The sequence below is a fragment of the Microcaecilia unicolor genome, chromosome 1 (genome assembly GCF_901765095.1).
Source record: "Microcaecilia unicolor chromosome 1, aMicUni1.1, whole genome shotgun sequence".
In the NCBI taxonomy this organism is placed as follows: Eukaryota; Metazoa; Chordata; class Amphibia; order Gymnophiona; family Siphonopidae; genus Microcaecilia; species Microcaecilia unicolor.
The window spans coordinates 603,864,841-603,888,104 of NC_044031.1; the positions used below are offsets into that span (position 1 = coordinate 603,864,841).

At 43.9% G+C, this 23,264-nt stretch overlaps 1 protein-coding gene across 1 annotated transcript in view; it reads right to left on the minus strand.

The window, feature by feature from the left end:
• PTK2 (protein tyrosine kinase 2) overlaps positions 1–23,264 on the minus strand; it is a 714,868-nt gene that overhangs the window by 145,164 nt on the left and 546,440 nt on the right. The window contains 1 exon segment of the mRNA XM_030219604.1: positions 9,696–9,833. Within this exon segment, the coding sequence (XP_030075464.1) occupies positions 9,696–9,833 (138 nt within the window).

Genomic DNA, 23,264 nt, shown 5'->3' on the forward strand with positions numbered 1-23,264 from the left:
TTTTAAATTTACTACTTTGTAGCTTCATTGCATGCCCCCTAGTCATAGTATTTTTGGAAAGCATAAACAGACGCTTCACATCTACCCGTTCAACTCCACTCAATATCTTATAAACCTCTATCATATCTCCCCTCAGCCACCTTTTCTCCAAGCTGAAGAGTCCCAGCCGCTTTAGCCTTTCCTCATAGGGAAATCGTCCCATCCCCTTTATCATTTTCGTCACCCTTCTTTGTACCTTTTCTAATTCCACTATATCTTTTTTGAGATGCGGCGACCAGAGCTGAACACAATATTCACGGTGCAGTCGCACCATGGAGCGATACAAAGGCATTATAACATCCTCATTTTTGTTTTCCATTCCTTTCCTAATAATACCTAATATTCTATTTGCTTTCTTAGCCGCAGCAGCACACTGAGCAGAAGGTTTCAACGTATCATCGACGACGACACCTATATCCCTTTCTTGGTCTGTGACTCCTAACGTGGAACCTTGCATGGCGTAGCTACAATTCGGGTTCCTCTTTCCCACATGCATCACTTTGCACTTGCTCACATTAAACGTTATCTGCCATTTAGATGCCAATCTCCCAGTCTCATAAGGTCCTCTTGTAAGTTTTCACAATCCTACCACGATTTAACCACTTTGAAAAACTTTGTGAAATCAGCAAATGTAATTACCTCACTAGTTACTCCCATCTCTAAATATGTTAAAAAGTAGCGGTCCCAGCACAGACTCCTGGGGAACCCCACTAACTACCCTTCTCCATTGAGAATACTGACCATTTAACCCTACTCTCTGTTTTCTATCCAGTTTTTAGTCCACAATAGAACACTACCTCCTATCCCATGACTCTCCAATTTCCTCTGGAGTCTTTCATGAGGTACTTTGTCAAACTCCTTTTGAAAATCCCAATACACTGGCTCGCCTTTATCCACGTTTGTTCACCCCTTCAAAAAAATGTAATAGATTGGTGAGGCAAGATTTCCCTTCACTACATCCATGTTGGCTTTGTCTCATTAATCCATGCTTTTGAATATGTTCTGTAATTTTGTTCTTTATAATAGTCTCTATCAATTTGCCCAGCACCGATGTCAGACTCATCGGTCTATAATTTCCCGGATCTCCCCTGGAACCTTTTTTAAAAATCGGCGTTACACTGGCCACCCTCCAATCTTCCAGTATCACCCTCGATTTTAAGGATAAATTACATATTACTAACAATAGCTCCGCAAGCTCATTTTTCAGTTCTATCAGTACTCTGGGATGAATACCATCCGGTCCAGAAGGTTTGCTACTCTTCAGTTTGTAGAACTGCCCCATTACATCCTCCAGGTTTATAGAGAATTCATTCAGTTTCTCTGACTTGTCAGCTTCAAATACCATTTCTGGCACTGGTATTCCACCCAAATCTTCCTCGGTGAAGACCGAAGCAAAAAATTCATTTAATCTCTCTGCTATGGCTTTGTCTTCCCTGATCGCCCTTTTTACTCCTCGGTCATCTAGCGGTCCAACCGATTCTTTTGCCGGCTTCCTGCTTTTAATATACCTAAAAAAATTTTTTACTATGTGTTTTTGCCTCCAACGCAATCTTTTTTTCGAAGTCCCTCTTAGCCTTCCTTATCAGCGCTTTACATTTGACTTGACATTCCTTATGCTGTTTCTTATTATTTTCAGTTGGTTCTTTCTTCTATTTTCCGAAGAATTTTCTTTTAGTTCTAATAGCTTCCTTCACCTCACTTTTTAACCATGCCGGCTGTCGTTTGGTTTTCCGTCCTCCTTTTTTAATATGTAGAATATATTTGGCTTGGACTTCCAGGATGGTGTTTTTGAACAGCATCCCACGCCTGATGTAAATTTTTGACCTTCGCAGCCGCTCCTCTAAGTTTTTTTTTCCACCGTTCTCATTTTATCACAGTCTCCTTTTTGAAAGTTAAACGCTAATGTACTGGATTTCCTGCGTATACGTACTCCAAAGCTAATATCAAATCTGATCATATTATGATAACTGTTATCAAGCGGCCCTATCACCATTACTTCCCACACCAGATTATGCGCTCCACTAAGGACATCATCAGCAAACAAATTAACTTTATGTTCAATGTCACCCATCGGAATTCCCCCCCCCCCCCCCCCAGATGTCAGGATTGACGCAAGTGGTTCCATCACTAGGGCAAAGAACACGGGAGATAACGGACAGCCCTGCCTTGTACCTCTGGTGAGAGAAAACATAGCCAAGTCACCACCACTGATACGAATACAAGCAACTGGTTTGGAATAAAGTTCTAGTATCCAAGTCCTAAACAAAGGACCAATACCCATGGTTACCAAAATGCAACCTAAAAGCCCCAATGAACCCTGTCAAAAGCTTTCTCAGCATCTATTCCCAAAAGGAAAGACTGCGACCAGCCCTTGGTACAATGTAATTTAAGCTAATAATTTTACGAATATTATCAGTGGTCTGCCTCTTAGAGACAAATCCAACCTGATCGGGGTGTAGTAGGCAGCACAGAATCCAAACGCACAGTCAAACCTTAGCCAAAAGCTTGATTAACACCGAAATAGAACAGTATGATTGACAATCTGTTTTATCTTTCCCATCTTTTAAAAGGAAAGAAATCCAAGCCTCTTAACATGAAGGGAGACATTTGAGCCCTGTCTCTCACACCATTCATAACTTCTGATAACAAAGGGGAAATCTCAGCTGTGAATGTTTTATAGAATTCCAAAGAAAGTCCATCCAAACCTCGCGATTTCCCCGTTGCCATTGATCATATAGCCTTCAAAACTTCCTCAGGGGAAATTACCACTTCCAATTGCTCCTGCTGTGACTCTGAAAGGCAAGGCAGAATGGACGAGCCCAAATAAGAAACAATAGCAGATGCCTGTATCTCCTCATCTTGGGCATACAGTCCTTCCAAAAATTCAAAGAAACAAGCCCTAATTAGAACTGATTTATACAATAAATTTATACAATAAATGGTCTTTATTATCCTTAATTTTCTGAATTGTCCTATCTGCCCGTGCTCTCCAGAGCTTGCAAGTCAAAATAGAGCTCGTCTCACCAGAGTATTCATAATGGTGTTGCTTCACCTTGTCCAAAGCGAACTGTACATCCTCATAGTCACACAACTTCCAGTTGGGATATAACAGTAAGAAAAAATTCTTTATGGGAATTATGTTTTTGTTTTTTTCAAAGTAGCGTGTTTTGAAAAAAAAAAAAAAAAACCCTCATAACAGACTTCAAAGCATCCCAAACCACAGAAAATGAAGGACCTGAGTGCAAATTATGTGATAAATATTACTTCAAAAGCTAATCTCATACTACTGAAGGAGTAAACAAACATGTGGACAAAGGGGAGCCGGTTGATATTGTGTATCTGGATTTTCAAAAGGCGTTTGACAAGGTACCTCATGAAAGGCTACAGAGGAAATTGGACGGTCATGGGATAGGAGGAAATGTCCTTTTGTGGATTAAAAACTGGTTGAAGGATAGGAAACAGAGAGTGGGGTTAAATGGGCAGTATTCACAATGGAGAAGGGTAGTTAGTGGGGTTCCTCAGGGGTCTGTGCTAGGACCGCTGCTTTTTAATATATTTATAAATGATTTAGAGATGGGAGTAACTAGTGAGTTAATTAAATTTGCTGATGACACAAAGTTATTCAAAGTCGTTAACTCGCGACAGGATTGTGAAAAATTACAAGAGGACCTTACGAGACTGGGCGGCTAAATGGCAGATGACGTTTAATGTGAGCAAGTGCAAGGTGATGCATGTGGGAAAAAAGAACCCAAATTATAGCTACGTCATGCAAGGTTCCACGTTAGGAGTTACGGACCAAGAAAGGGATCTGGGTGTCGTCGTCGATAACACACTGAAACCTTCTGCTCAGTGTGCTGCTGCGGCTAGGAAAGCGAATAGAATGTTGGGTATTATTAGGAAAGGTATGGAAATCAGGTGTGAGGATGTTATAATGCCGTTGTATCGCTCCATGGTGCGACCGCACCTTGAGTATTGTGTTCAATTCTGGTCGCCGCATCTCAAGAAAGATATAGTAGAATTGGAAAAGGTGCAGCGAAGGGCGACTAAAATGATAGCGGGGATGGGACGACTTCCCTATGAAGAAAGACTAAGGAGGCTAGGGCTATTCAGCTTGGAGAAGAGACGGCTGAGGGGAGACATGATAGAGGTATATAAAATAATGAGTGGAGTGGAACAGGTGGATGTGAAGCGTCTGTTCACGCTTTCCAAAAATACTAGGACTAGGGGGCATGCGATTAAACTACAGTGTAGTAAATTTAAAACAAATCGGAGAAAATCCTTCTTCACCCAACATGTAATTAAACTCTGGAATTCATTGCCTGAAAATGTGGTGAAGGCGGTTAGCTTAGCAGAGTTTAAAAAGGGGTTGGACGGTTTCCTAAAGGACAAGTCCATAAACCGCTACTAAACGGACTTGGAAAAATCCAAAATCCCAGGAATAACATGTATAGAATGTTTGTACGTTTGGGAAGCTTGCCAGGTGCCCTTGGCCTGGATTGGCCGCTGTTGTGGACAAGATGTTGGGCTTGATGGACCCTTGGTCTTTTCCCAGTATGGCATTACTTATGTACACATTCATCTTTAAGAAGGGTAATGTTAGGAGTGCAGAAATGGTCCACAGACTCAGTACAGATCTCTAATAACTCAAACTGGCAAGTAAAATTTCCTATAGAAGCTGTCCCCATTTGGCCCTGAAAGACTACATCCAGCAACATATAGTCAATACGGGAATATTGCCCTTGGGGGTGGGGTGGGGTGTAAAAATAGGTATAATCTCGCCGAGTGCCACTGATCTCTCTTCAAGCATCAAATAACCCCATCACATGCACAAAAAGATTAAAAGCTTTCGTAACAGGTTTGTCAGCCACAGAATGAGTACCTAATCATCAATGGTAGGGTTCAGGCATGTATTAAAATTCCCAGCACAAACCAAGGGGCCCTGAATAAAACCACCAAGTTGAAGTTTAACTTCTGCCAAAAACTCAATCTGTCCAACATTTAGAGCATAAATATTGGCCAGGGTCAAACCTACCTCATCTATCTGGACCTGGGCCAATAATTATCACCCCTGGGAATCCCTTTCTGCCTTCTGGACCTGTTTTTTCAAATCTATATGAAACAGAATAGCCCCCCCCCCCCCCCCCCCCCCCCCCCCCCCCGTTTTTAGCATCAGAAGTATCTGATACAAACAATATATGGGAGTACATTCTATGGTTTAACAAATATTCATAGAATCTTCTAAGGCGAGTCTCCTGTATAAAGACCACCTGTGCCTCCTGACGCAGCAAAAATTGAAAAAATAATGAACACTTTCTAGGTGAGTTGAGTCCATTCACATTTAAAGTAACTTTGTTCACAGCAGGTGGCACAGAAAGTAAACAAAAAGCAGGAATAGCATCACAATCCACTAGAGCTCCAAGGTCAAAATCAAAAATCATATCCCCCCCCCCCCCCCGAGTCCCCAGGACAAAGCAGAAAATACATAAGGCAACACAAAACAAAAACCACCCAACCCATACAGACAAGAAAGAAAATCAAGCACCCCCCTTTCCACTACCAAAATCCCCATAATTTGCTGCATCCCCCCTCCCCCCCACCATCAAGCTAAAAACAAGGAGGAGGACCAACAAGAAATACACTGAGAGGAAAGCCACCCCCATCCCGCATAGAATATCCAAACTCCCTCCCCCTGCAAAAAGAATCCAACACATAGCTCAAACAACCAACACTTACAACTTTATACAACCAATTAACAGCAAAAGAAACCTCTTAGCTTAGATAACAAAGTTCTCCTATACAATGTAAGAAGCAACTCAGCAGTTGTAATACTCAGCCACTGATTTTTAAACCAACAGTCACAGTCAGTACTCTCCTCTTCATGTACAGAGAACTGAAAAGCAAACCAGTCAAGTGATGAGAAAACCAGGTCCTGTGATAGTCCTGCAGAACAAAAAAAAAAAAAAAAACTCAAGTCACCAGCCATAGAATCTCAGATCTCAAAACTTGTCATGGTCCGAGTGGAGCTGAAGGCGTTTTCCTTTACTGGACACACTAGTCTAGTGTTTAGCTTTTGAAGCCACCACTAAGGAGGCATTGTGAGGCCCAGGTGAAAAGGTTTTAGCCAATCCTGCCGCCCGCAGCAACTTATAAGCTTCATCTGGCCTCTTGACTCTGTGCAAAGCTCGTTGAAGTGGAAAACTAAGAGCTAGGGGAAAAAGCTAGCGATATTTAATCTGTTCCTTCCGAAGTATTTCCAAAGCAGGCTTGAATTCCCGCCTCTTCACCAAAGTAAAGGCTGATAAACTGCAACTGAGGCATCTTGAAACTGCAATGAAGGAAGGGCCCCGTGCCTTCTGCAAGATTGCCTCTTTATCCACATATCTCGCGAAACACACAATAATGTTGTGGGGCCTATTATCCAAGGGAGCGTGTCATGCATGCCCTGTGAGCCCATTCCAGTTCAATGGGAAGTGCAGGCTCCAACTGTTGACATATGACCTGGATCATCTCCCAAACATTTTCCTGGTTGTTATTCTCCAGTATTCCTCTAAATCGTAAATTACTACGATGTCCCCTGCTCGCAATGTCATCCAATTTGAATTGCAAATCTTCAAATTGAGTCTCTTAGGCAATATATTTAGTTTGCAAATCAGAAACCACTTCTCCCTGTTCTTCAAACTGTACCTCCAGGTCCTCAAAATGAGCACCCAGTTCTCGCATATCCTTATGCATAGTGTCAATGCTCGTCGCAAGTTCCCCACCTCCTTCAACTCCACTCGATCTCTGAAACAGCACTGAACTTCTCGGATGATACTCTGAAAGTTAGTAGGCTCCGCTTCCTTATCATCCTCTGAACCACTATGAGAAGAACCCGATCAAGGCTGGTCGGGGGAAACAAGTCGCGCGGCCTCCAACATGACATCATCAGATCCAATCCGCCAAATCTGATGCACAGTTTCTTTAATATCTCCAGATTTTGGCTTTTGGGCCATCTTGAATAGCCAGCAAGGCAGAGCTGTGTAAAATAGCACTTTACAATTGCAGATGGTTAGAGATTAAGCTTTATTTTGGGAGGAAGAGCTGAAGCCCAAAATCAGGCACCCATCTCTCAGTACCCTTCTCCACCACTGCCAACTCCAGGCTCCGCTCATTCTGCCTTGCCTCACCCTATGCCTGGAACAATCTTCCTTTACCCATATGCCATGCCCCCTCCCTACCCATCTTCAAATCTCTGCTTAAAACTCACCTCTTCAATGCTGCCTTCGGCGCCTAACCGCTTGAGAAATATAGAATGCCCCAATCTATCCACCCTATCAGATTAACTGTTCACTCGTCCTCTAGATTGTACACTTGTCTTTAGATTGTTCTCTTGTCTTTTAGATTGTAAGCTCTTTGAGCAGGGACTGTCTTTCTATGTTTAAATTGTACAGCGCTGCGTAACCCTAGTAGCGCTTTAGAAATGTTAGTTAGTAGTAGTAGTTAGGAAGCTGACATCACTTCCTCAGTGCTTTTTAATATTTTTATAAATGATCTAGAGATGGGGGTAACTAGTGAGGTAATGATGACACAAAGTTATTCAAAGTTGTTAAATTGTAAGAGGATTGTGAAAAATTACAAGAGGACCTTATGAGACTGGGCATCCAAATGGCAGACAACGTTTAATGTGAGCAAGTGTAAAGTGATGCATGTGGGAAAGAGGATCCCAAACTACAGCTATGTGATGCAAGGTTCCACATTAGGAGTCACCAACCAGGTAAGGGATCTAGGCGTCATCACTGATGACATGCTGAAACCCTCTGCTCAGTGTGCGGAGGCTAAGAAAGCAAATAGAATGTTAGGTATTATTAGGAAAGGAATGAAAAACAAAAATGATGTTATAATGCCTTTGTATTGTTGCATGGTGCGACTACACCTCAAATACTGTGTGCAATTCTGGTCACCACATCTAAAAAAAAAAAAGACAGTGGAATTAGAAAAGGTACAGAGAAGTGCGACAAAAATGATCACGGGGATGAGACGACTTCCCTATGAAGAAAGGCTAAAGTGGCTAGGGCTCTTCAGCTTCGAGAAAAGATAGCTGAGGGGAGATATAACAGAGGTTTATAAAAGGAGTGGAGTGGAATGGGTAGATGTGAATTGCTTGTTTATTCTTTCCAAAAATACTAGGACTAGGGGGGGGGCATGCGATGAAGCTACAAAGTAGTAAATTTAAAACGGATCAGAGAAAATATTTTTTCACTCGAGTAATTAAACTCTGGAATTCGTTCCCAGAAAATGTGGCAAAAGCAGTTAGCTTAGCGGGGTTTAAAAAAAGGTTTGGATAGCTTCCTAAAAGAAAAATCCATAAGCCATTATTAAGATGGACTTGGGGAAAAATCCATTGCTCATTACTGGGATAAGCAGCATAAAATCTATTGTACTGTTTTGGAATCTTGCCTGGTACTTGTAATTTGGATTGGTCACTGTTGGAATGCTGGGCTTAATGAACCTTTAATCTGTCCCAGTATTCCAATGCTTATCTATATAAATAATTCTCACCTCCAACGTTCTGAACCTCACTGTGTGGCAGGGAAACACTGAAGCCCTGTAGTCTTCTAGGCTGTCAGCACCACTCACTCTCACTCATAGACCCGCCCTCAGCCACGCCCCATCCACACATAATTCACAACCCCAACATTCTAAATGTAAATTTGTAGTTGCAAGATCCCATGAGTGTCTGCCCCACCCTCGCGTCACAACGTGATGACGTGGAGGGCGGGGCTATGACACTCAGCCAATCGCCAGTTCCACCGCCCTCCAACGCTACCCCCCGATGCACTGCGAGAAACAGCGGCCTACGCAGGGTCTCCACCCCCCCCCCCCCGAAGCACAGCAACAAACACCGAGCTACGCAGGGGGAGGAGTGCCGTCCGAACACCTGATCCGCCGGGAACCGAAGCTGCCGCCCTCCAAAAAAAAAACATACCCACCTGCACCCTCCCCACGCTGCCGTCCTGCGCCCTCCCGACGCTGCCACGCTGCCGTCCTGCGCCCTCCCGATGCTGCCGCAGGTAAACCTTGCTAGCGCCCGTTTCATTGCTCACAGAAACGGGCCTTTTTTACTAGTGTTTTTATATTCTTATGTAAAACGCTGGCCATCGTCTATTTTAAAAAGACCTGGATCTGATTATATGAATAACTCCCGAGGAACTGGTGGGCAACGATGCAGTGACATTCTATAAAGATAAGTTTTATGTTTATAATTTTGGAAGTTTTTTTTAAAGTAAAGGATAGTTATCTTTGAGCTTTATGTACAAGGAGGTTTTCATGAAAATGATTGATATACGCTAAGCAAGGGGTTAATATATTGCTGTCTTCTGAGGCTTTTCATTATTGACCATTGCAAAGTTTCCTTGCATATATATATTTTTGATTTGATCATTTCACTAACCACTTGATCGTCATTATATAAGATAAGTTTGTATTTATTGAATACCACTTTCAGCCTTATTAGATTGGTAGTTAAGAAATCTATATTTATATTATATATTGTTTATAGTAAGTTTAGTATATTTATTCTGTTGTTGCAGTCTCTGTCTTTATGAAAGTATACTGTGAATACAATTATCTTAAGTTGCAGTGTTTTGTCTGCTAGCACTTTATGAACTTTATTGTACCTCCATACTGGGTTGCCACACTGAAATATCCTGAGTCCGATGGTTCCAGGAATCCGGATGATCTAATACAGATGTTTGCCCTGGATATATACTACATTGCATGGATAGAGTGCCATGAGAACCAGGATAGCCAGAGACCTATAAAGCAAGTAAAATGCTTGAAAATATATAAAATTTGTGTTATACCCATACTGATATCTTCAGCATATCTTAAATAAAATGGAAGATACAGCCAACACCATGCTCGAACTGTATGCACAGTGTCTGCTATATGCTATACTGTTGAAAAACAACACGATCAAACACATTTTTTGATGGTATTGAGATTAGACAAATATCAATGCAGGAGATGATCAGTGTATTTTGCATCTTACAGTGATGTGAACATGCACCCCCCCCCCCCCCCCCCCCCCCCCCCCCCCCGATTTCCTCTACTGTTGCATATATGTCATACTGGATGATTTCTGATCCTTAAACAAAATGGACTAGATTCAGTACATCATGCTGACAAATCATCATGGAAAAAAATTATGCATTGAGCGGTATTCTAGAAAGGGCATCAGCACTCTAAAGAATAGTGCCTAAACGCCTAATTCAAGTTGCCTGCATTTACTCCTGCTGAAAGCAGGTGTAAATGCTAGTGCCTAAATCAGGCGAGGATTGGGCATATTCTATAAGAGTGCACGTAATTCTTAGAAATGTCTTGAAAGGCTCCTTAAACATGACCCCCAAAATACGTGTCTTAGGATTTACACCAGGTTAGTTATAGAATACGATCTATGTGTAAATCCCAATTAGGGCCCATTAACACTGATAACTGGTTCTTAGCCAATTATTGGCATTGATTGGTTCATTAATCAATTAAGTTGCAGGTGCAAATCCTCAATGCATGCTGATTTTCCAAGTACAACTTTAATCACCATATAGAGAATCCGGGGGAATGCAATACTAGACAAAGGGAATCCGAGTAAACACATAACACAGTTTTTACATTTATTTACGGATCAAGGTCAACAAACACCCATATCATCCATCTGAAAAAGTAACCACCCTCTTAGTTACTCAATCAACCAACTGACCAAAGTTAACTGATAATTAGATTCAGCTGATTGGACAGAGCCAGGTCTGATTTTTTTGGCTGCCTAATGAAGAGAGACAGACCTTTCATTTGATGCTAGAGTTCTAGCAGCATTTTTTCTTAATTGAGTGAACTGGTATATTGTTTTTACTTTTACATGTGTTGGCTTTCCCCATTGACATTTGAAAGAACAGAGGATGTTACCTTGACTGTAATGTTGATATTGACGACCCCTGACGCAGGTACTATGCTGAAACACAGTCTGTGTGTGTTCCTTCAATAAACTTTGGATACCAATCCATTCTTGGAGGCCCATTGTGATGAGAATAAAGTCGTAATCACAAAGTTTCTACAAGAAGGCCATGACACAATCAAAGGAAATTCCAGAAGGGATGGAAAAAAAAAGGTTCTTGAAATATTAGCAGACTGGAAAGGGTTACAAAGCCATTTGTAAAGTTCTGGGATTCCAGTGAAACACAGTGAAAGCCCTTACCTCCAGATGAAGATGACCTGAAACAGTGGTGAATCTTCTAAGGAGTGGCCAACCTGCTGAAATTACTCCAAGGGGGCAGCGACAATTCATCCAGAAAGTAACAATAAATCCCAGAACATTCAAAGAACTGAGGGCCTCTCTAGCCTGAGCTAAGGTCAGTGTTCATGACTCCACAATAAGAAAGAGACTAGGCTAGGGAGCCCATTTGTCATTTGAAGGAGCTGCTGATGAGGAAGAGCAAAGACGCCTTATTGAAAGCCTCCAAACTTTCTGGAATGCTTGGAAGACTTGTGTGCATAGGAGTGACATCAGTTATAGGTGCCACCAGAACAACTTAAAACTGAGTGGCCCTTGTGATCTCATTGGAGCCTATTTGTCATATGGAGGAGCTTCTGGTATGAGGGAGAGTGAGGACGCCTTATTGAAAGCCCCAACACTTTCTGGTATGCTTGGAAGACTTGTGCCCATAAGAGTGATGTCAGTTATAGGCACCACTGGAACACCTTAAAACTGAGAAGCCTCTATGAAATGTGGTCACAGAGAACAGAGAAGGGGCATGCCCTGCCCCTTGTGAGCCTCTTGGAGCACCGAGGAGCAAGTTCTTCTGTTAACATCATGGGGAAAAAACCCAGAAGACTTAGTCTACGTTAGTGGTAACTGTGAATAGCCTTCTCTGAGGGGTAAACATGTTATTTCTGTTAGCATCCATATGACTTTGCCCTCCTCTCTTGAAGGAGCTTCCATAAGCTTGCCAGAAAGAAACCCCCCCCCCCAATATCTAGAGCCTCTTTGCCTCCTCAGGCTAGTATTCCAGTTTCTGGTGGGGGGGGGGGGGGGTGTTGACTGTGCCTGATGGTTTGATTTTGGTATCATCTCCAGCTGTTCCTATGCCTAAGTCAGTTTTTTTTGTTGATATTGGGGAAGTGTTTCTCCCCAAACCAGGACATGATATTAGCTTACAATATACTTGGACAGTGGTCACCAAGACTGAATCTATGATTAAATCTCAGGTTTGCCTCGATGGGTATGAGGCTTCAAGAGTTTGGAGCCTTAGATTTCCACTCCTCAAGCTTCAGGAATTTCAGTCATTAGCTTCACATTGCTGTTTGCAATGGAGAGGCTAGAAAAAAAAAGCTGTGCTTCAAAAACCTGAAATTTTTGAGCAGGAGGAGGAGGAGAAGACGATGACGACTGGGCAAAATTGGGATTCATGGGAGACTAGCAAGGAGGAAACTGCTGCTATCCATGCACTCATCTCACATTTTCAAAAACACACCTGGATGATCCCCAAGCCTTCTGGGATAATGTTTTATGGATAGACCAGTCAAAAGTAGAACTCTGGACAATACAGGTCATATTATGCCTGGCATAAAGCAAATACAGTATTCCACAGTAAGATCATCATATCAATAGTCAACATGGTGGTGGTAGTGTGATGGTGTGGGGATGCTTTGCTGCCTCAGAACCCAGAAAACATGCCATTATTGAAGGAACCACAAATTCTGCACTGTAACAGATAATACTTAAGGAGAATGTCCGATCATCTGTCCATGAGATGAAGCTGAAGTGTAACTGGGTTACACAGCAAGACACTAATACAAGACACAAAAGCAAGTCTTATACAAGTCATTTATCCTTTACTCACCTATCCAATCCTTGCGATCCTCCCAACATTTACTTGTGCTTACAAATCTTCAGATCCGGTCTCACTTCATTCGGATGTCTTGTTTTGCTGTGGCTTCTTGCTTGCTCTGGAAAACCATCCTTGTTGAACTGCAACTTGAGCTCTCATTTCAAACGTTCAAGGCTCTTCTTAAAACTTACCTTTTCTCCAAATCATTTTCTTCTCAAATATTTAAAAGTATGGCGTGGTTTAACCCACTTTTGTGCACCATGCAGTGGAAATTGCACTCTAGTCTGTGTTTGCTACTTCGCTACCGTCCTCTCTAACGTATTTTAAAATAGACCCATCTCTGCTATTATCTATTTTATTCCCAAATTATGTATTTGATACCATTGTAAACTTAAGTCTCCTTGTATGTCTGGTTCCTCCTATATCCATTTCTTTCTCATTTTTATTGCTGAGAACTGCTTAGATATTTTTGTTTGTGATATATAAAATGTGAAACATGACAATGTACATATGAATGGCTGAGGAGAAACAACTGAAAGTCTAGGATTGGCCTAGTCAAAGTTCTGACTTGAATCCTTTACAGATACTGTGGCAAGACCTGAAATGAGCAGTTTATACATGAAAACCTATGGTGTGTCTGAATTAAAGCAGTCCTGCAAAGAAGAGTGGGCTAAGATTCCTCAACAGCAATGTGAAAGATTGATATCAAATTACAGAAAGTGTTACTACTGCTGAAAGTAGTGTAACCACTTATTATGTTTAGGGGACAGTCACTTTTTCATATGGGTGATATGGGTGTGGCAACCTTGGATTCCCCTTCTGTCGCAGCTCTCAATGATAAACGTATAACTGTTGTTGAATAGCTCTCATCCATAAAACTAAAGCTTAATCCTGAAAAGACATGGGCTATACTCCTCACTCCGGTAGCTGCCTCTGACCTGACTCTGTCCATAGCTGGCTCCCCTGTTCAGATTTCTCCTACTCTCAAGATTTTGGGAGTCACTTTTGACTCCACTCTCTCCAGTTTCAATGGTCTTACAATGCTGCTCCTATACACTGAGACTGAGTTTGTCTGTCAGGCACCTCTTCACTAAACCAGCCTGTCTTTGTTCATTCTCTTATTATCTAGCAGCTTGATTACTGCAACAGCCTCTTCCAAGGTTGACCTCTATAAAGCAAAGACTACTCCAATTGGTCCAAAATACTGCAGTTAAATTATTGACCCAATCCAGGAAACATGATCATGTGAACCCCTCCTCATAAAAGAATATTGACTCCTTGTCAGATACCGGATTTTTTTCAAAATTCTCTTGCTAGTGTACAAAACCCTTCATTCAGGATTGCCGCCTTATCTCTCTCAGTACTTACTCCCTTATACCCCCTCTCCCCAGGACTTCCTCCCTGTCCCATCTCTTGCGGGTTTCTTCCTTTTGGCATATTTGTTACGCTTTTATCAGAATAAAGCCTTCCACATAGGCCCTTCCCTGTGGAATGCCCTTCACCCTCCATTGCGGTCCCTCCCTATCCTTGGAGACTTTCGATCTGTCCTGAAAACCTTTTTCTTTAAGGTGGCTTATGACCTCAATCCCTGAGTTTACTTTTGGCTGGTTCAGCTTGGCCCTTATGGTGACAGTTATTGGCTTTCCATCCTTGGCCTCTTTTCCTTTCCTATAACCAATGGAGTTCCTCTTCTCTTTTACTGTGTGCTTCCTCTCTCCTTCATTGTTGTTTATATTGTAAACAGCTCAAAAGGCCCTAGGGCGGTATATCAAGCTCTAAATAGACTTGAAACTTTGTTCCTTAAATCAAGTTTAAGTTTCAAGCTTACTAAAGGCTTATACCCTGCCCATCAAAAAAATGTCTGAGCAGCTTACAATGTAAGGGGGGAAAAGAGAGTAAAGAGGAAAATAGAGATGACAACAGAGCAAGGGGATAAAGGGTGAAATACAATATAAAAAGAAAAACAAAAGGGCAACACGAGAGGGGGAAGGGGGCAGCGTGTCATCCAGGATACCATCACTCCCAAGGAGCGTGGAGGGGGTAAGTTAATTAAAGCGTTTATAAATAGGAAAGTCTTCAGATCAGTTTTAAATGACTGTAGGGAGGGTGAGAGTTGTAAGACTCTTGGTAGCCTGTTCCAAAGGTTGGGGGCCTGCACAGAGAATATGGATTGTTAAGTGGCAGCATGCCTAATTTCATGAACAGATGGAACGGCGAGTTGATTCTGCTGAGAGGACCTAAGGTTGCTGGAGAGGTAGCACTGCTACTGACCTCAATTAGGTGTTAAATACGATGTGAGGAAGTAGAATATTAGCAGAGGTTACTAAGGACAACCTGATTACTGAGTTAGCTAGAAAGGGTCTGTTTGAAGCAGTCCCCTTAGATTAAAAACTAAAGAGGAAAGGTCCCACTTAACTTTCTTTCTGAGAAGTTCTGAGAGAAGAGTACATTTCTAGGGTAACAGAACATTATTTTGCTTTGTGCTTTGGGAACTTAAAGATTGGGGATTAAAGGAGAAATTGTAGGTTAGTGATAGGCAGAATAAAAATATAAAAAAGCAAAGTATCAACTACCCTCCATACTCTTTTCCCCTAGTTTTAAAACTTCACCTTTGTACCACAGCATTAACAGATAGCCTCTAGCAGGCACTGCAGGAACTAGTTTAGTCTTCATCCCGCCCACCTTCCCCTAGCACAACTCTTCATTTATAATCAGTTATTTTAATTAGGATAACAAGCAAGGGAGTGCCCTTACAGAGTTTTAAATATATTTCATTACCTACTAAGAAGAAAACACTAAATAAATCACACAATATACCATATAAACTAAAGACATTTTTATATTAGGCTAATTTCCTTAATACCTTAGCAAGTTTTAAATTATTGAAAAACTCAAAAATACTAAAATGGAGTTAGCAGTCCAGCAGCGAGAAGGGTGCTATCCAGTCTTTTGCATAGAGCGTCACATGTACGATTATCTCCCAGTATGATGCAAAAAGCTCCTAGCTCACAGAGAATGGGTCTGTTCTCTTGAGGCTAGAATAGCTGACTTGGTGGAGCTGAGGGAGACAGAGAGGTACAAAGAGGAGACCTACAGGGATGTTGTAGAGAAGTCTCACCTCCAGTCTGGTACCTCCTGTGCTGCCTTGGAGGAGAGAGGTCTCCTAGGAGGAGAGCATCATGCTGGTGAAGTAGGAAGCACTCCTGTAGCCAGGACCTGCCCACCAGGGGATGTACTATCCTTTCGTGCTGAGGATATGTCTCCAAGTTCTGCCCAGGAGGGAAGGGTTAGGACAGCTGTTGTAGTTGGTGATTCGATCATTAGGCATATAGAAAGCTGGATGACTGGTGGACGTGAGGATCGCCTGGTGACTTTCCTGCCTGGTGCAAAGGTGGCGGACCTCACGCGTCACCTAGACAGGATCTTAGATAGTGCTGGGGAGGAGTCAGCTGTCTTGGTAAATGTGGGCACCAATGACATAGGAAAATGTGGGCGGGAGGTTCTGGAAGCCAAATTTAGGATCTTAGATACCAAGCTGAAGTCCAGATCCTCCAGGGTCGCATTTTCAGAGATGCTCCCCATTCGACACGCAGGACTCAAAAGGCAGGCAGAGCGCCGAAGTCTCAATGCATGGTTGAGACGATGGTGCAGGGATGAGGGTTTTAGATTTGTTAGGAACTGGGCAGCATTCGGGGAAAGGGAGAGACTGTTCCGAAAGGATGGGTTCCACCTTAACTGGTTTGGAACCAGGGTGCTGGTGCTAACTTTTAAAAAGGAGATAGAGCAGCTTTTAAACTAGAATGGGGAGGAAAGCCAACAGCTGCCCAGGAGCGCATGGTTCGGTGTGGAGTATCCTTGAAGGATACTATTGAAACAGGACGTTTAGGGAATCCCAATAGAGAGGTTTCAACACTGCTTAAAATAAGCCAGGTGTGCTTAATGAGACAGCAGGATACTTGTGCGGGGTCTGTCCAGCATGCAAAGAATTTGTATATCATCAGCGTAAATGGAAGTCTAAAGACTGTAAGAGTGTCGAGAGGTGCAAAAAAAAAAAAAAAAAAAAAAAGATTAAAAAGGGTTGGAGCCAGAACCGAATCTTGTGTCACACCAGAAGGGAGAAGGGCTTAGATGCAACCGTAGGGGTTTGCACTGTATAGGAGCGGTTGGATAAGTAGGAAGTGAACCACTGAAGAGCAGCATTCCTTAATCCAAGTTGATAAAGTCTGCTGAAGAGAACAGTGTAGTAAATTAGATCAAACATTGCTGTTAAATTGAGGGAAAGCAGACGTATACAGTGAGAACGAGGAGAGACATTTTCAGTGCTGTAGTGGGGACAAAACCCTGTCTGATCTGGATGAAAAGCTGATGCATTGTCCAAGAAATCAAGGATCTGAGAATGGACAACAGTTTCAGCAATTTTGGCCAGAAAAGGGAGGATGGCAACTGGATGATAATTACTGATGCCTGAAGTTGATTGTGAGCCATCTTTAAGCTTCAGCTGGATTGTGGCTTGCTTCCAGGAAGGTGGTAGATAGTCGTTATGTAAGCTTGCTGAGATCATGGTTTGGATTAAGGGACACAGTGAAGCAGAGAGTTTCTTAATAAAAAATTAAGGAATAGGGTCAAGTACATAAGTAATGCCACACTGGGAAAAGATCAAGGGATCATCGAGCCCAGCATCCTGTTCACAACAGCGGCCAATCCAGGCCAAGGGCACCTGGCAAGCTTCCCAAACGTACAAACATTCTATACTTGCTATTCCTGGAATTGTGGATTTTTCCCAAGTCCATTTAGTAGTGGTTTATGGACTTGTTCTTTAGGAAACCGTCTAACCCCTTTTTAAACTCTGCTAAGCTAACCGCCTTCACCACGTTCTCCAGCAACGAATTCCACAGTGCAGTATTCTGCCTCATAGCATTAATGATAGAGGAGATGAGAGTGGGATTTGGTTCAGCACATCTCTCCAAAAGAATACACAGAAGAGAATTAGAGACTGGCGATGGGGCTTGATTGGTAGAAGCAGCAGGAAGAGAGGTACATAAGTAACTTGTTCATATAATGGGATGCCAAAGCTTAGGCTGTGGGCATGGAACTCACAGAAGAGGCTGTGCTAGGTGGTGTAGTGAGGGATTTAAGGACACCATATAGAAGAGAAGGTGTTAGGTGCTTTGGATAGTTTCAGTATAACAGGTTAGTTTAGCAGTAAAAAGAGCTGTCTTATAGGATGAGCTACTGCCTTGTAAAGAGAGAGTTTTAGTTTGAGCTCAGCAATTCCTCCACAGTTGCTAAGCCTGCCTGAGCTGGTGTTTCAAGGTACCATGGTGTACCATGGATGTTTTTTGTATTGGAAGTGGCGAGATGCTATGAACAGCCTATCTGAATTTAAACAAAAAAATACATAAAATAAACCTAATACAGTCATTAAAAGACTGATGAAAAGCCATGCTACATGTTTCCAAAACGAATCAGAAGTAAGCCTCATTTCATGGGCGGCAGAAATGGGTCTATATAACAGAACAATTTCAAGTATGAACAGGGTTAGGGGAATGTGAAATTACTGATCTACAGAAGGTGTTCTCTGAGGACAGCAGAACATGTATTCTCACATATGGGTGACATCATCCGAAGTAGACCTGGTGCAGACACTACCCAGAATTCTGTATCTTGAAGCAGCCTCTGGCAGCATCATACTGTGCATGTGTGAATGCCTTCCCGCCCGACATGAGCGTGCAGGACCAGCAGTACAATATCAAAGCTAAAAGAATACAACTCCTAGGGGATGTGGGAGGGGATGTGAGAATACATGTCCTGCTGTCCTTGGAGAACACTTGCTACAGGCGCGTAACTGTTTTCTCTGAGGACTGGCAAAATGTTGTTTCTCACATATGGGAATCCCTAACTATCAGGCTCACTGAAAACAAACCACCAGGGACAACAGGGACTTGCAACAGCAAGGCCAACCAGAAACCAATCAACTTCAACTTATATATAAGTCTTGTTGTGGTGAAGTAGCCTGGAACAGAATAAAAATGGGCTGAGAAGTATGGAGTTGGATTATGACAAACATATTCTGCAGAATTGTCTGACCGAATTGTCAGTTATTCTGTTCAAGGGAATAATGAGATGTGATAGCATGGATTGAAGACCACGTTGCAGCTTTGCAAATCTCTTCAGTGGAGGTTGACCTCAAGTGGGCTACCAACTCAACCATGACTAACATTATGAGCTGTGACGTGAACTTCCAGAGTCAGCGCAGCTTGGGCACAAGTGAAAGAGATGCAGTCTGCTAGCCAAATGGATAAAGTGTGTTTACTTATGGTTGCTCCCATGCTGGGTTGGTAAACAAAAAACTGGGTGGACTCTCTCTGGGCTTTACTCCGCTCTAGATAGAAAGCTAAGGCTCGCTTGCAGTCTAAGGTGTCTGTGCACTTTTGCCAGGATGGGCATGAGGTTTTGGGAAAAATGTTGGAAGGACAACTGACTGGTTAAGATGGAACTACGACATCACCTTAGGAAAGAACTTAGGATGCATGAGGAGAATTACTCTATTAAGGTGAAACTTTGTTTAAGGTGGACCAGCTACTAGGATTTGAAAGCTTACTGACTTTACGAGCCACCAAAACAAAGACCTTCCAAGTCAGGTACTGCAGGTGACAGGAATCAAGCAGCTCAAAAGGAGCTTTCATCAGCTGGGTGAGAATGACGTTGAGGTACCATCACACAGTCAGAGGTCCAATAGGGAGCTTTGTCAACAGCAAACCTCTCATAAATTGAATTAGAGGATCTACAGAGATGGGTTTACCTCCTAACACAGTGATAGTAAGCACTAATGTACCGAGATGAACCCTTACAAAATTGGTTTTTAATCCAGAATTAGAAAGGTGTGGAAGGTGCTCAAACAGTTTTTGTGTAGAACAAGAAAGAAGATCTAGGGCCTTGCCCTCACACTGGAGAGCAAACCCCTTCCATTTAAAAGCATATCACCTCTCAGTGGAATCTTTCCTAGAAGCTAGCAGGATCTGGGAGTCAACCTCAGGCAGCTGAAGAGATGCAAATTCTATGCTCTCAACATTCAGGTCAGGGACTAAAGGTTGAGATGCAGAAGAGACCTCTCATTCTGCATGATGAGGGGTAGGAAAACAGTCCAACCTCCATGTTCTTTGGAGGACAACTCACAAGAACAGAGAACCAGATTTGTCTCAGCCAGTAAGGTGCAATGAGAATCATGGTTCCTTGGGTCCTGTTTGAGTTTCAGCAAAGTTTTTCCTATCAGAGGGATTGGAAAATACGCATATAGAAGGCCCTCCCCCCAATCAAGGAGGAAAACATCCAACACTAGCTTGGCTGGGTGACCTGAGTCTCCAGCGGTACTGAGGGACCTTGTTGAGGTGAGTGGCAAAAAGATCCATTAAGTGGGTGTCCCATTTTCGGAAGATCTTGCAGGCAATGCCCATGCGGAGAGACCACTCATGTGGTTGCATCATCCTGCTTAGTCTGTCCATCAGAATGCTGTCTCTCCCCATTAGGTATGTGGCTCAGAGCACCATACCGTGGCTGGTTGGCCAACTGCCACATCCCGACTGCTTCCTGATACAAGGGGTAGAAGGCCATACCCCCTGCTTGATGACACAGTACATGGCAACCTAATTATATGTTTGGATGAGAACAATTTGGTTCATCTGCTGATCTCTGAAAGCCTTTAGAGCATTCCAGGCTGCCCAAAGCTCTGGGAGATTGATGTGAAGCTTGGCTTCTTGAGTGGACCAGTGTCCCTGCATATGAAGCCCATGCACATGAGCTCCCCAGCCCAGACTGGATGCATCTGTGGTCAGAGTCTGCTGGGGCAGATAAATTTGGAATGGGAGTCCCAGAGCCAAACTGGACTGAAGGTAAAATTATGTATAATCATACCTGATAATTTTCTTTCCATTAATCATAGCTGATCAATCCATAGACTGGTGGGTTGTGTCCATCTACCAGCAGGTGGAGATAGAGAGCAAACTTTTGCCTCCCTATATGTGGTCATGTGCTGCCGGAAACTCCTCGTATGTCGATATCAAAGCTCCATCTGCAGGACTCAGCACTTAGAGAATTACACCCACAAAGGGACACTCTGCCCAGCTCACCACCGTCGAAACGGGGGAGGGGAATTAACCCAGCTCATCCCCACACAGTGGGGGAGGGGAATTAACCCAGCTCATCCCCACACAAGTGGGGGAGGGGAATCCGTCCAGCTCATCCCGTGGAGCGGGGGAGGGACACCACACCGCTGATGCGGGGGGATCTGGCTTATCCTGCAACCGCAACGCGGGAGGAGCTGACTGACCCTAGCACCGCCGAAGCGGGAGGGGTACAAAACTGCCCTACAACCGCACGAAGCGGGAGGGAGTGCCGGCAGAATTTATGTCTCAATCCAGCCCCGTAAAACAGAGGGGAGAGGAATGCAGCAGCTCACTGTAACACAAACTCGTCTCAACTCTTGAAGAATCCAAGTGAAAAAACTTGAACCTGAAGTCCTCCTGAAGTAACTGAAGACTAAACTTGAACCTGAAATGCACCAGAACAGAAACCATACAGATATCTGGCGGGGGCTATGGATTGATCAGCTATGATTAATGGAAAGAAAATTATCAGGTATGATTATACATAATTTTACCTTCCATATCATCAAGCTGATCAATCCATAGACTGGTGGGATGTACGAAGCAGTACTCACCCAGGGCGGGACATAGAAATCCCTGAACTCAACACTGAAGCTCCACACCGGGCCTCCGCCCGTGCCGCCACAGTCAAGCGGTTAATGCTTGGAGAATGTATGGGCCGATGCCAAGTGCCGCCTTGAATATCTCTTCAAGGAGACGGACCCGGCCTCTGCCATCGAGGCCGCCTGAGCTCTAGTGGAGTGAGCCTTCAGCTGGATAGGCGGCACCTTCCCCGCGGCCACCTAAGCCGCGGGCAATGACTTCCTTGACCCATCTGCCACTGGAGGCTTAGCAGCCTGCAGACCCTTACGAGGACCTGCCAACAGGACAAACAAATGATCCGATTTCCGGAAATCATTGGTCACTTCCAAGTATCTGATGATGACTCGTCTCACATCCAGATATTTAAGAGCAGAGTACTCCTCTGGGTAGTCCTCCTTACGAAAGGAAGGGAGACAGAGCTGCTGATTCACATGGAAGCGAGAAACAATCTTGGGCAGGAAGGAAGGCACTGTGCGAACAGTCACTCCTGCCTCAGTGAACTGCAGAAAAGACTCTCGACATGAGAGTGCCTGGAGCTCGGAAACTCTTCTGGCTGAATGATAGCCACCAAAAGACTGCTTTCAACGTCAGGTCTTTCAGAGATGCCCTCAACAAGGGTTCAAAAGGCGGCTTCTGTAATGCACTGAGCACCAGGTTAAAATTCCACGCAGGCACCATTGAGTGCAGAGGAGGGCGCAGGTGCTTACCTCCCTTGAGAAAACGCACCACCCTCTGGCTACGAAGCCAGGGAAGCCACCCTTCAGGCGGCCCCTGAAGCAAGCCAGGGCCGCTACCTGGACTTAAAGGGAACTGAGCGACAGGCCTTTTCTCCAGACCTTCTTGCAGGAATGCCAACACTGGAGAAATGGAGCAGTGAATGAAGAAAATGAGCCTGCTTCGCCACGCTGCAAAGGTACGCCAAACCCTGGCGTAAGCAGTAAAAGTAGAGCGCTTCCTCGCTCTCAGCATAGTGGCGATGACCTTGTCTGAGAAGTCCTTCTTCCTCAGACGCTGCCGCTCAATAGCAGGGCCGTAAGCCCAAAGGGGGAGGGATCCTCCATCACCACGGGACCCTGATGTAACAGACCCTGCTCCACTGGCAGCCCCACCCGGATTATCCGGCCCGGATGCTTTGCCAATCGGTCTAGCACCCTGCCCAACATGGGCCAGGGCGGGAAGAACACAATAGAGAAGCTCTTGTGTTGGCCACTGTTAGAGGAGAGCATCTACTCCAGAGATCGAGGGTCCCGTCCTCTGCTGAAAAGCGCGGCACTTGGCAACTGGCCGAAGACGCCAATAGATCTAGGCCTCGGCTGGCCCCAGCGCTTCGTGATATCCAAGACGCCTGAGCCGATAACTGCTACTCTACGGGATTCCAAGTATGGCGACTGAGAAGTCCGCCTTGACATTCATGACTCCGGCAATGTGGGCTGCTGACAGCTGCTCTAGGCTCGCTACCGCCCACTGGCATAGTCATGGCTGCCTTGGCTAGAGGGGCGCTCTTGGTACCTCCCTGGCGGTTGACATAGACCACAGCCGTGGCATTGTCCAACAGGGCCCCGTACTGGCTTCAACGCCAGTACCGGGATGAACTCAAAAACGCCAACCGAATGGCTCTGAG